The 14,622-nt window shown below is 42.8% G+C and overlaps 1 protein-coding gene and 1 pseudogene across 1 annotated transcript; both read left to right on the top strand.

The window, feature by feature from the left end:
• The window catches only part of LOC116223466, a 2,262-nt pseudogene extending 2,154 nt beyond the window's left edge, over positions 1 to 108 (top strand).
• Positions 109 to 529: 421 nt separating this feature from the next.
• LOC105909796 lies at positions 530 to 14,353 on the top strand. Its single transcript, XM_031580612.2, has 10 exons — positions 530 to 557; positions 831 to 1,160; positions 7,403 to 7,429; positions 7,798 to 7,815; positions 8,085 to 8,105; positions 8,517 to 8,528; positions 10,508 to 10,576; positions 12,266 to 12,293; positions 12,789 to 13,291; positions 13,378 to 14,353. The coding sequence occupies exons 1-10, from the start codon at positions 533 to 535 to the stop codon at positions 13,887 to 13,889; spliced, it is 1,545 nt and encodes a 514-aa protein (XP_031436472.1). The 5' UTR covers positions 530 to 532; the 3' UTR covers positions 13,890 to 14,353.
• Positions 14,354 to 14,622: the final 269 nt, after the last annotated feature.

Raw genomic sequence — 14,622 nt, 5'->3', positions numbered from 1 at the left:
CTCTACTTTTAAGAGAAAACGTTAGATGAACAGAAGGCCTTCTCTGATTGTGTCAATGTTTTAAAAGATTTCACCCAATGTCAGCGTTACGTTTACCCATCTGGCTGATTTTCCCAAACCACTCAGAGACAAGGCATTGCTAACAGTATATTTGGACACTATTAAATGTACATATCTGGCTGTTATCAGAAATGTTCCAGTATGTGACATACCATCGTAACCATGGACATCCACACCATCAGAGAGGATTTACGCATGACCAGAGAAAGCCCTTGCCTCATTGCCCATTATTTCCCTCTGGAGTGGTTAAGGGTCTTTCAGAGCCATTTAAAGAATGTCCATTAATGTGATACATGTAGCAGAATTTCTAGCGGCTTGCCATAACCTGAGGGAGAGCTAGTGAGGCTTCCCATAACAAAACATGAAGAATAGGAATAGAAAGAAGCAAGTCTGCTGGACAACTCCCACTGGAGACTGATAATGATGCTGGATAACATGACACTGTGATCTCTCTCTGTTTCAGAAAGGCAACATGGCAGCTGGGTACACATATGAAGGTAGGAGATGTGTGTGTGTGTGTGTGTGTGTGTGTGTGTGTGTGTGTGTGTGTGTGTGTGTCAGAGAGAGAGAGAGAGAGAGAGAGAGAGAGAGAGAGAGAGAGAGAGAGAGAGAGAGAGAGAGAGAGAGAGAGAGAGAGAATGAAAATGTGAAACAGAGAGTGAGTGTTAGGAAAGTGTGCGTAAGTGCATGAAAAGGAGAAACAGAGAGTGTGTGTGTGTGCGTGTGTGTGTGTGTGTGAAAGTCATTAACACCACTCTCTTCCCCTACAGATTTTAAACTGGTCATCCATGATCCTTTCGTGAAGTGTTCTCTTTGTGATTATGTCACACTGCCCTGTCACCTCTCACCTGAAACCAGTGCTGTTGCCATGGAGATCAGGTGGTTTAAGGGCACAGACTGTATCTACCTGTATAAGAATGGCCATGTGACTGTGAGGGAGGACTATGAGGGCCGAGTGAGTGTGAACACCCTGGAGCTGCAGAGAGGAGACGCGTCTCTGACACTGATAGTGAGCAGAGAGGAAGATAAAGGACTGTACACATGCCAGGTCATCAGTGGAGAACACAAGGAGGAGGGAAGAGTCCGTTTGCTGGCAAGAAGTAAGTTGTTTCTGTTTCTCTGCTATAAAGAGCTCAGTGGTGTCATTCATGCTGCTCAGACTTCCATACTGTACACTTACACCCTCTCTCGTCTTCTGTTTTAAAACGGACACACACACACACACACACACACACACACACACACACATTGCTTGACTCATAGTTCTTATAGCACTGGCTGGAAGCTGTCAAGGCTGCCATGTGCTGATCTCTCCATATCACACACCATCGACAGCAATGAGGAGATCTTTATCTTCTGTGTGAGAGCTGGCCTGCAGGCTCTGCTATGTACAACTATGTACAGTTGAGCACTGAGGTATCCCTTCATCCATACATCCCTCTGTAGCTCTCTTAAAGGGCATGACAGACTTGTAGACCTGATAGCTGCACAGATCCCTCACACAGAGGATGAGCGCATCTATCCGTTCTGAATGGTTTAATCTGATAATGGTGGTACGTGGTACATAAGGCCTGCTCTCATTTACACACACACACACACACACACACACACTCATTTAAATATTAATGAGAGCGCGTTCAAACCAAATAATTTCTGCACCATTCATACTGTTTTATTTCCTCTCCATTCATACTGTTTTATTTCTGCACCATTCATACTGTTTTATTTCCTCTCCATTCATACTGTTATATTGTCCAGTTCTGACAGGATTTTTAGAGCTCCTGTGTATTAGTGCCGCTTTACATGAATCAGTGACTCTTTTATTTAGGAGACACGATTTGCGCAAGTATTGGGCATGAAACTGGTTGTAAAAGCACCATTCCTAAAGTGTGCTCCATTCAGAACACAGATGTTCTTAATCCATTTGTTGGGCATTTCGCCAGAGAAGACAAAACTGTGTCCCTCCTCGAGCCGCTTTGTGTCCAGACTTTTCCTGGAAGATGACTTTTCATGTTGGAATAATGTCCATTTGTCCGGAGATACATGAGGTAGTCAGGCCAAAGGCCCCCTCGGATTTATAGGCATCTGGTTTATGGCATCCACCACCCTTTGTTGCCTTAGTGTACCAGTGAGTAAAGCATCTTTTAAAGTCAACCATGACACCAGCAGTGATGACGGGTGCTGGTGCGTGTTTTCTCTCTGGACCTGCTGTGTTATCGCCAGCAGTGATGACGGGTGCTGGTGCGTGTTTGCTCTCTGGACATGCTGTCGCTTCACACATGGCCTAACCTCCTAGTTATAGTTTTCTCTTTAATCACAGCTGTTTAACTGTTCTTGTTTAACTTTAATATATTTGTTAAGCCTTAAGTGGTTGTCTGTGTCCACTTTGCATTAAGGTCTGATGAGCCAGGCCAGAACAGTGTGTGCCTGTCTCTGTGTTTGTGGCTGTGTTTTAGAAGATGGCTGAATTTTATATAAGTTGTGATCGTACAGGTCTGTGTGTCAAAGTCAAGTCAAATTTATTTATAAAGCACATTTAAAAACAGCTCACGCTGACCAAAGTGCTGTACAAGTAAATCACAATAAAATAAAATATCAAAACAAATAGAAAACAGAAACAAAACAATTAGATCACAAAAAAATATATATATATAAAACAAATAGAAAAACAGAAGCAACACACTCAACTAACTCAACTATATACACATCAGAAGAACAGAAACACCTCTAACAGAAAGCAAATATACAAATGATCAACTAAAATCAGTGTGTGTGATGTGTGTGAAGATGGCTGACTATCATTATGCTGTTCTTATATGTCAGTGGTTCTCAAACTGGGCTGTATGTGCCCTCACACTCAGGAGTGTGCTAGAGATCTGTTTGTGTTCGTGAAATGGATTCAGCAAGGGTGGACCTAACATGTCAGATAAAGGGCCTGTGTCCACCCAACGTGATTTTCATGTTGGCAGTGCCGCGTATACATTTCCTATGTAGCTCAGTGCAAACAGCACTCAACATCCTAAGCGTAGAACGTTTGTTTTCCGGGCCCCAACATCAGTCAAATATCGTGGCTGGTGACTTTAACCATGTCAACCTCAAGACGGTTCTGCCTAGCTTTGATCAACACGTAAAGTGTGCAACTCGAGGAAAAAATATTCTGGACTGTGTGTATTCTAATATTTAAAAGGGATACAGGGCCTCACCCCTCGCACACCTGGGCCAGTCTGATCACCTGTCACTATCCCTGATTCCAGCATATCGCCCCATCATTAAAAAACAAGAAGCTACCATCAAAACTGTTAGGAAGTGGCCTGAAGAGGCATCTCTACAGCTCCGGGACTGCTTTGAACGAACAGACTGGACCTTGTTTTTTAATCAGGATGTGAATGAGTATGCCTTTGCTGTCCTCGGTTACATCAGGACCTGCGTTGAAAATATCACCACCAACACCCGCATCAGGATTCCCCCTAACAGGAAACCCTGGATGACTAGGGAGGTCCAGGCCCTTCTGAGGGAGCGCAACACAGCTTTCAAATCAGGTGACAGAGCACAGTACAGCATAGCCAGGCACAACTTGAAAAAAGGCATCAAGCAGGCCAAAGCCATGTACAGGGAGAAGATTGAGGGCCACTTCACCAACAGAGACCCAACACAAGTGTGGCAAGGCATACAACAGATCACCAACTACAGGGGAAGCTGCAACCCACCCACAAACACCAATGCCTCCTTAGCAGAGGAGCTCAACCACTTCTATGCCCGCTTCGAGACATCTGGGATAGATAATGGAGCTGCTCCCCCACCTGCTGGCACAGGCCACACAGCCATGGTAACAGCAGAGGAGGTAAGACGCATCCTCAGGTCTGTGAACACAAGGAAGGCAGAGGGACCAGATGCCATTCCAGGAAGAGTGCTCAAAGAATGCGCATACCAGCTTGCAGATGTCTTTACGGACATTTTTAATATGTCTTTAGCCAAAGCGGCCGTACCAACCTGTTTTAAAACAGCAATTATTATTCCAGTGCCAAAGCAAAGCAACATCAGCACTTTAAATGATTATAGACCTGTGGCGCTCACTCCCATCATCGCCAAGTGCTTTGAGAGGCTGGTGGCGAAGCGCGTTAAGGCTGCCCTCCCTCGCTCCCTGGACCAGCATCAGTATGCTTACAGGGAAAACAGGTCCACTGAGGACGCTATCGTCACAGCCCTCCATACAACGCTGACACACCTGGACAAGAAGGAGACATATGTGAGACTACTCTTCATAGATTACAGCTCTGCTTTTAATACCATCGTCCCCAACCGGCTGATCACCAAACTCCTTGATCTGGGCCTCAGCTACAGCCTCTGGATTAAGGATTTCCTAACAGACCGCCCGCAGACAGTGAGACTGGGTCCTCACCAATCCTCGAGCCTGTCTCTCAGCACTGGAGCTCCACAAGGCTGTGTATTGAGGCCCCTGCTCTACTCCGTCTACACATATGACTGCACCAACACCCATCCTTCAAATACAGTTATCAAATTTGCAGATGACACGACTGTGGTAGGACAAATCACCAACGGAAATGAAAGTGCCTACAGAGACGAAGTTGACAGACTGACAGGATGGTGTAAAGAAAACAACCTGACCCTGAATGTCAAAAAGACAAAAGAAATCATAGTCGACTTCAGACGGCAAAAGGCGAACCCTCAACCCCTCATCATCAATGGTGAGGAAGTGGAGAGGACCTCCTGCTTTACGTTCCTGGGGGTTATGCTCTCAGAGGACCTGAAATGGGTGATGAACACAACCGCCACAGTCAAGAAAGCACAGCAGCGGCTCTACTTCTTGAGAATACTGAAGAGAAACAACCTGTCTCCCGTGCTGCTTAAGTCTTTTTACCACTGTTGCATTGAAAGTGTCCTCACATACTGTATCACTGCATGGTACGTCAACTGCACAGACAAGGACAGGAAATCCCTCAGTCAGGTCATAAGGTCTGCAGAGAGAATAATTGGACTTCCACTGCCTCCCCTGGACGACATCTTTAGGACACGCTGCCTCCGCCGAGCATGTGGCATTTTGAAGGATGAGACTCACCCCGCAAACCATCTCTTCACCCTGCTACCCTCTGGCAGGCGCTACTGGGCCACTACAGCCCGCACCTCCAGACTGCAGAACAGTTTCATCCCCAGGGCCATCACAGAACTAAATAATCACACAACCCTCCTACCCTCCACCCAGCACAACTGCAATTTTGTTAGTGGTTGCACAAACAAATTTCGTTGTGTATCTAATGCACAATGACAAATAAAGTCTATTCTATTCTATTCAACATCACTTCGTCAACTTCACTTCACACTTGCTGGCCAATTAAAATCAAAGATGGGGCGGGACATACATTGCCCACAGTGGCAGAAGAAACCCCAGTCAAACCAGTATGTGACTTAATATAACAGAAACTACCACAACCAAAACTTGAACTACATTGCCTGACAGACAAAAGGGTACAATTTCAGTCAGGTAGTTAGTTACCATGAGCAATGTTAATATCCAGAATTGCTGGTAGGTATATCTAGGTTTTGGTAACCTAGCAACAACAAATGCTTGAAAGAATGAATGTGTGTGTGTGTTTGTATGTGTGTAGCATGTGTGTGTGTAGCATGTGTGTAGTGTGTGCGTGTGTGTGTGTGTGTGTGTGTGTAGAGCGTGTGTGTGTAGTGTAGTGTATTACACTGGACTGAACACTGTGTTTAAAGGTGGTGTTGTAATGTAGAGCTGTGTGAAATTAAGTGTTAATACCCAGGAGTAGAGGTGGCTAATAGGGGGCCGGGAAGCAGAAGAGCTCCCCCTAGCTGCAGAGTAGCGGCACTGCAGTTAACAGTGTAATATATGAGTCATAGTAAATTGATAGTTTGTAATTATATGATTTTAGTTCTGGATCTTTGATGTCACAGGAGACCGACATGTGACTCTTATTATGGTTTCATTGATGGATCAATTTAATCACAGATATCTCCTAATACTAACTATCCCCAAACACCAACTATCTTATTTCCTAACTATCCCCAAACACCAAAGTTGTCTTGAGAGAGAAGCAGAAAAGGTAATATTGAGATGTCTAAACATTTAGTAAAAACCTAGCATGACTTGTGACTCTGTTGAGATGTCTCCTTTAACTCCACAGGAGAAATTTGTCCATATAGAAATCTGAGACGGAGATTAAAGCCTAAATCATACTTTTAGTTTAATTTAATCTCACTGTTGTCCAGGAGAAACTAATTAGATAGTAGGGGGATCTCTTTTCAGATTTTCTTCTGTCATGGGTTGTGCTTGTTCTCCCACTCTCTGTTTCTCTCGGCTCCTTCCTCTTGCTCCCATTGGCTGAGAGAAAACAAGGCTGTGAATATAATCCTGAATGTCCTCCTCTCAGAGTGATTCCCCTCTCCGTCCTCAGACAGCTGTTGTTGTTGGGGCTGCTAGTTGCATGTTGCTTAATAACCTGTTGTTGTTCCTCTTTAATAACTTGGTGTGTGGTGTGCCATACGTTTACACTGGTCGCCCACTGTGGTGTTGTGCTGTAAGCCTAGGGTGGTTGTGCCATCGGCTTGCCCTTTGAATAGCTTCTTTATTATTCGTGTTATACATAGTCTTGTAAACAGCTATTTTATTATTTGTGTTATACATAGTCTTGTAAACAGCTCTATTATTATTTGTGTTGTACATAGTCTTGTAAACAGCTCTATTATTATTTGTGTTGTACATAGTCTTGTAAACAGCTCTATTATTATTTGTGTTGTACATAGTCTTGTGGGCTTTGGGTTAGTCAGGGTGTAGCAGCCCTTGGAGTCTGACATGAGAGTCTTGACTGGTGCCTGAACATCTCTTTTGTTCCATCACTGGTCGCTACAATATACTGTGGGGTATGGGGCTACACACAGATACACACACACACACACACACACACACACACACACACACACACACACACACACACACACACACACACACACACACACACACACACACACACACACACAGAGTTATGTGTGGTATGGGGCTACCAGGAATACACAGGGGCGCACACACACACACACACACACACACAGTAATGTGGGGTATGGGGCTAACAGGAATAAACAGGGGTACACACACACACACACACACACACACACACACACACACACACACACACACACACAGTAATATGGGGTACGGGACTACGAGGAATACACAGGAGTACACACCAGCTAAAGTTAGGAAACACTGTCATATATTTTGATGTAATGTGTGAATGAAGATCATTCTAGTGTGAGTTTGACAAATGTGAGTTAAAGATCTTATCTCTGCTTCTGGTTTCTTTAGGTGCTAGTGAGTACCAGAGTGAAGTTGGTGAGTTTGGGTTTCTTTAGGAGGGAGGGGGGGACGTCATGATCATCAGGTCTGGTTAGTTGATGTGTAACTGACAGTCTCCAGTGGAGCCAGAATTATTTAAAAAAAAAAATCTGAAAGGTGAAATTACACATTTAACATGAAACACACACACACACACACACACACACACACACACATAAGGACATATACACATTAATTAATGATTAATGAAGTATTGATAAATGGAGAACTGACTTGATATACACACATACTGTATTATAAATATACATTTGTCTTCATGTAATATGTGATATATGGTCATTCTAGTGTGAGTTTTTCTCCATTGGGCTCATTAATGATCTCATCTCTGTTTCTGGTTTCTTTAGATCTAGATCTGTCCAGCAGTGAGTACCAGAGAGGTGTTGGTGTGTTTGGGTTTCTTTAGGAGGAAGGGGGGGCCATCAGTTTGGATAGTTGACGTGTTATTGACAGTCTGCAATTGAGTCAGAATTGTACCATCTCTGAAATATGAAATCACACATTCAACACGAAACACACACACACTCACAATACTGTATTATCAATATACATTTGTTTTCATGTAATGTGTGATTGAATATCATTCTAGTGTGAGTTTGTCTCCTTTGGCTAATGATCTTATCTTTGTTTCTAGTTCCTTTTGGTCGGTTGATTGGTAAGTACCAGAGAGGAGTTGGTGTGTTTGGGTTTCTTTAGGAGGGATGGTCATCAGGTCTGGTACGTTGATGTGTTGCTCTCAGTCTCTGGACATTGTAGTCTGATCAACAAAAGATAGATTATGTTTATATGAAACTCACACACACATACAAACACACACACACATACTGTATATTAGTGTTGAGGCATTGATTGTTGAAGTTCTGGCTTGAGAGCTGTCACACTTAGGACACCGACACACACACACCCTGAGACACACTGACACACACACCCTCAGACACACCCACTAAACACATAAAGACAAACACAGAAAGCGCTGTGAGACACTTTACAACACACAGTAATTCTAGTGTGAGTTTGTCTCCATTGGGCTTATTAATCATCTCATCTCCGCTTCTTGTTTCTTTAGGTCGGCTATTTGGTAAGTACCAGAGAGGAGTTGGTGTGTTTGGGTTTCTTTAGGAGGGATGGGGGTCATCATGGTCATCAGGTCTGGTACGTTCAGTCTCAGTCTCTCAGTCATCTGTACATGTAGTCTGATTAACAAAAGATACAGTATGTGTCTATGAAAGATGAAATGATGCAGTAAGCGCACATACACACACACACACACACACACACACGCACCCACGCACACACTATCATACACACACACACTCATACACTCTTACACACACACACTCACAGACAAACATACTCTATAGACAGAGAACTTAGTGTTGAGACATTGAATTGGAGCCAGAATTGTTTTTTTTTTCCTTTTCTGAAAGGTGAAATTACACATTCAACATGAAACACACACACACTAAACACATAAAGACATATACACATTGATAAATGAAGTATTGATAAATGGAGAACTGACTTGATGTATAAATATACATTTGTCTTCACGTAATGTGTGATTGAAGATCATTCTAGTGTGAGTTTGTCTCCATTGGGCTCATTAGTGATCTCATCTCTGCTTCTGATTTAGGTACCAGAGAGGATTGGTGTGTTTGGGTTTCTTTAGCACACACACACACACACAAACACACACACACACACACACACACACACACAGTAATGTGGGGTATGGGGCTATCAGGACTACACACACTCACACACACATTTACATTTAGTCATTTAGCAGACGCTTTTGTCCAAAGCGACGTACAAGGGAGAGGACAGTCAAGCTAAGAGCAATAAAAAACATGGTGTAACAATAAATACTACTTTACATAAGAATTAGAAAAACGACCTAGAAAGGAAAAAGAAGTGCAGGAATGTAACTGCTGAAGTGCAAATTAAGCGCTAGGCAAGGTGCCAGTTAGGAAGGGAGGTGCTCTCTGAAGAGTTGGGTCTTCAAAAGCTTCTTGAAGGTAGAGAGGGACACCCCTGCTCTGGTAGTACTAGGCAGTTCGTTCCACCAACGTGGAACTACAAATGAGAATAGTCTGGATTGCCGTGCTTGCACAGATGGCAGTGCCAAACGACGCTCACTAGACGAGCGCAGCGTCCTGGGTGTAACATTTGCCCTTACAAGAGCATTTAGGTAGGTGGGAGCAGAAGCAGCAAGCACTCTGTAGGCAAGCATAAGTGACTTGAACTTAATGCGAGCAGCTACCGGCAGCCAGTGGAGCTCAATGAGTAGCGGGGTGACGTGTGCCCTTTTCGGTTGGTTGAACACCAGACGCGCCGCCGTGTTCTGGATCATCTGTAGTGGTTTCATCACGCAAGCCGGCAGGCCCGTTAGGAGGGCGTTGCAGTAGTCAAGGCGGGAACTCACCAAGGTTTGCACCACACACATACATACACACACACACACAAACTCCGCTGCGCGTCGGGGTGCTGTTCGCCCTGTCAGGATTTATTTTTGGATATTGACCTCCGGACAATACATTATCCCTTACGTAATGTGTGAAAGAAGACCATTGTAGTGTGAGTTAGTCTCCATTGGGCTCATTAATGATCTTATCTCCGCTTCTTGTTTCTTTAGATGGGCTATTAGAGATTGGTAAGTACCAGAGAATACACAGAGACAAACATACTGTATACACAGAGAGTTACTGACAGTACAAACCCCAAAACACCAACACACAGATAAGTTAAATGTTGAAGCATTGTGAATGACTCGACACAGACACACGCTCAATATTGTATTATCAATATACATTTGTTTTCATGTAATGTGTGAATGAAGATCATTGTAGTGTGGGTTTGTCTCTATTGGTTCAAAGATTAGATTACAGATTACTAGCGGAGAAGATTCTGAGTGGGTTTGTACCAGGATATCCCCACCTGCCACTTGTCCAATCAGAAATGTATAAATTGCTTGACCAGACCTAACTGATGTATAAGTGTATTTTTGTGTTATTAATATAACTCTGGTATTACAGTGTATTATTACAATTATTACAGGTTTAACAATGCAGAGAAATATAACTGATGAAGAGAGGATGAGAATGGAGGAATCTGTCCAGTTTCTGGGTGAGTGTGAGTGATGATTGAGAAATGATGATTGGTGATTGAGAGAATGGAGCAGTGATGATTAGCTAAGATCTGATTTGTGATTGAGAGGGCTGGGTAGAGCTGATTGGATGAGATCTGATGACTGGTGAAGGAGGAGTAGAGATGATTGGTTGAGATCTGATGACTGATGAGTGAGGAGTAGAGATGATTGGTTGAGATCTGATGACTAGTGAGTGAGGAGTAGAGATAATTGGTTGATTTTAATTTAATTCAAACATTTATGTATGCTGGCCTAGAACACCTCTTGCCGGAGATCCCTCAACGTCATAGGCGGAGATCCCGGGGGGGACGTGCCCCCCCCTACCATAAAGTTGTCCCCCCCAACAATCATTGACATTTTTTATTTATTTTTTTTAAATAAAAATACGACGACACAAGCGGTGCTAATTATAGATGTAAAACAATGTGTTTTTTAAGTGTTGAAAAATCATGTTCCCCCTATTCCTCAAAGTGGTTTGGTTCACATGCTGTTTCCAACGGGCAGGGCTACCGGCAGCTCCGTGTTTCAGTTAATCAGCCCAGTAGCCTACACAGTCAGATTGTCAGACTGTTTCCTACTCTGTCCCCTGTCGCTGCCGCTATGATACACGATATGTAAAGAGATTTACCTCATTCTCGAACGCAGTAAGAACATGTAAAGAAGAAGTTTTTTCTAAACTCCATTTACGAAGTTCCAATCGATATGCACAAGTATACATAAGTTTACTAATGGATTGGCATGACAACGTGAACGTTTGCCGATAACACACGCATGCCGGTAATTAACACAGTTAAGATAGCTAGCTAGACAGTCTAGGACACTGTCCTGTCAGGGGCAGGTTCATGCTAGTTAATAAACGTAGGTCTACATCTCAGTGCCTTTCCAGATTTGTTAAATTATCTGAAGTTAAATGAATGTCATCTTTTTCTGCGGTCCATGAACTATGCTGGTATTGTAACATGGAGTGACAGTGGCGCAGAAGATAGAGAGGTCGTATTATAATCAAAAGGTTGCTAGTTCAATTCCCTGTTGAGCTGTTTTATAACTTATTTTGAGCATCAAGTTCTCTTGAACTTTGGACATTATTTGTCTGTGAATAGATATTTCGTGTTAGTACATTTAATGCTGTTTAGATAATTCTAAAATGACTTCGAATTTCTGTTTGTAAATGTGATAAGAGAATTCGGTATTTAGCAGTTTATGCTAGCTCTCGTGAAAGCAATTTTTTCATGTCCCCCCCCCGGAATTACACTCTGAAATTTGACCATGTATTGTCCCCCCCTACAATGAAATGGGATCTCCGCCCCTGCTCAACGTGATCGACTGTTTGTATCAGTCGTTGTTTTGACAGACATAAAAAACTCAATCAGACAAATCCGATAGGGAGAAGGCAAAAGCAGGGTCCATTTTCATCAGGCTTGGAAGCACCATTAGAGTTAGAGGTTATTTCGGAAGTGGGGATTATTTCACTTTCAGTCAGCCATTGTGTCACCTTTTCTTCAAATATATTGCTGCGATTTTTAATACTTGAGAACCAGTAATTTTGTCAGGAACAAGTATATCTAGAAGACAGTATATCTGTGATCAACGTTTATCACTGGGGAAAAAGTTAAACAATGAGAAAATCTGTTTCAGTGTATTAACATGGCCTTATGTTTATCTTACAGGAAACATCCAGGCGGTTTCACCATATGAGTTAGTGGAGAAACTGTATGTTGCAAATCCTTTTCTTAAATATTTTCATATATGCTTCTATTGTATTGGTTTAGAATCAGTCTGTTCTATAGTTATAGGCACTACAGTTAGGGGGAAACATTGTACTGTATGTTGTTGGGGGAAAGCAGGATATTTATTTCTTCAAGTAATCCACCATACTATTGGACATAGGCATTGCCTTTACTTACTGTGAAAGAATGAGAGCTGAGGGGCTAGTTTTAACTCCTTCCTCTCTGTACCCACAGGGAACTGAAAAATTAAATAAATATTGTGAATGAAAGTGATGTTTGACTCTGATCAGTCTTGTGTCCTTCAGGTGTGTTAAAGTTAGTTCTGAAATAAAAAGACTGAAAGGATGTGACTAGCTGACCTGTTTGGAAATATGCCACTATAATGTAGCAGCGAGCTCCATTTAGCTTATCTGAAGTCTGCCTGTTCAGTTTGTCCTTAACCGTTTCCTCTCCGCACCCACAGATCTGTAGGGCTGCTGCAGTTGGAGTTAAGGGAACTGGCCCAGGCTGTGATTGGACCCCTGAAGAGTGGGCTCCATTCCTTCAACAACGTCTCGGACATGCTCCTCAGTGTCAATGCAGATATTGTCCTTCCTGGATGCCGGACCTTTAATAAGATCAGACAAGAGATTAAAAACATGAAGCAGCAGATGGAAAAGTCAGAGCTGGTGGCCGGAAACGAGCTTCAACGCCTGGATTGGGAGACTGAGAGACTCACTGCAGAGCAGAGTCATTTAGCGAATGAGAGAAGGCAGAGAGAGGGTGAGTTAGGAACATTTAAAACACAGCTGGAGTCACACAGATCCTCTTTAGAGAGTTACAATGAAGCTCTAAGGACAGAGAAGAGAAACCTGGAGTCAGCAGAAGACACCCTGCGCAGGCAGAGGCAGAGAAGAGACGAGGCAGAGACGATAAGGAATGCTGGGTTTTTTGTTACATTAATCCCAATTGCGGGCTGGATTGCTGGTGAGTAAATCATCTATATTAAGTGTAAATACAAAAAGTAATATTTGCTCTTAGTTCTGATTTTAATGCGCTTTACTGATTTTCAGGCCCAGCTATGATGATTGGTGGTCAAATAGACATGATTGTAGCCTCTGAAGCAGCAGGCACCGCTAGGAGGGAGATAGAGAACTGTGAATCTCAGGTGAGATCATACTCTGGCAAAGTGTCTGAATACTGGAACTTGATCCATAAAGCTGTCTGCGACATCCAAGAGGTTGACTGTCGGATTCGTGAGATGGAGGCCAAGCGGCGGGGTGTGTCTGTGAAGCGGGAGGTTGTTGCTGATGTTCAGGCTAAAATGAGGAGAACTGTCCATCAGCTGGGGCTGCTGTGTGGAGTGGGGAGCGCGGCAGAGCTGCAGACCCGACGCCTGATCCTGCTGGAGCCTGTGATGAAGGTGATGGAGGAGATGACAACAGCACTGGGTCAGATCACTGGAGATGACCTGCTGCACACAGAAGGCATAAAGAGCCTAATGTGGGATATGAAGAAGAACCAGAATAAACTACGACAACTTGCTGACACCAGAGATACTGGTCTATATAATGAATATTACTAACTTGCCATTCCCTAACTACATTTTTGTTAATCTCTATTTCCTCTAAACTTGAAAATCTTTTGAAAATCTCACAGAGCTTTATTTGACAAAGACAGGACTTGATGGGCTATTTTGGATAAAATGCTTGCTTGTTTCCCTTTTGTTTAGATGCTTAGAGAGATGTGTATTAATGTAAGCGCAGCCTTCCTTAATTGAAAGTAAGCACTGCACTGGTCTGATGAAATGAGAATAGGATTGTAAGTGAAAAGAGAAAATAAACACATTTTAAAACGCTTTTTTAATTTTATGGATAAAAGAAATGCCTAATGGTTTTATGAGATGAGGAATGGTGTTTGTTGTATGTTTCTATACCTTTTTCTATACATTTTCGGAGACAAATAAAGCAATATGGGGAATGTCATTATATTCACAGTAAGTGTAAAGCTTTGCATTGTTTGAAAAAAAAATAAAGGTGCCACAAATGATTCTATTCTTACAGGAACCTTTTTGCAGTGGTTCAAAGAACCCATACACAGAGAGTTCTCTGAAGAACCATTTCAGATTGAGTTCCAAGATGAACGGTTCTTCCTAGCACCCCATTAGCAAAGGATCTCAGAAGAACCAGCCAATCCAGTAATTAAAATAGCCACCATATGGTTCTTAGTATATCCCCTAGTTTGTCAAAGAACCTAAATAAGTTTGCAGATGGTTATTAAAGATCTAAAGATATCACTTATATAAACTTATCACAAAC

The sequence above is a fragment of the Clupea harengus genome, chromosome 14 (assembly GCF_900700415.2).
Source record: "Clupea harengus chromosome 14, Ch_v2.0.2, whole genome shotgun sequence".
NCBI classification, from domain to species: Eukaryota; Metazoa; Chordata; class Actinopteri; order Clupeiformes; family Clupeidae; genus Clupea; species Clupea harengus.
The sequence above is the reverse complement of the archived record's forward strand: the minus strand, read 5'-3'. Positions and strand labels throughout refer to the sequence as shown.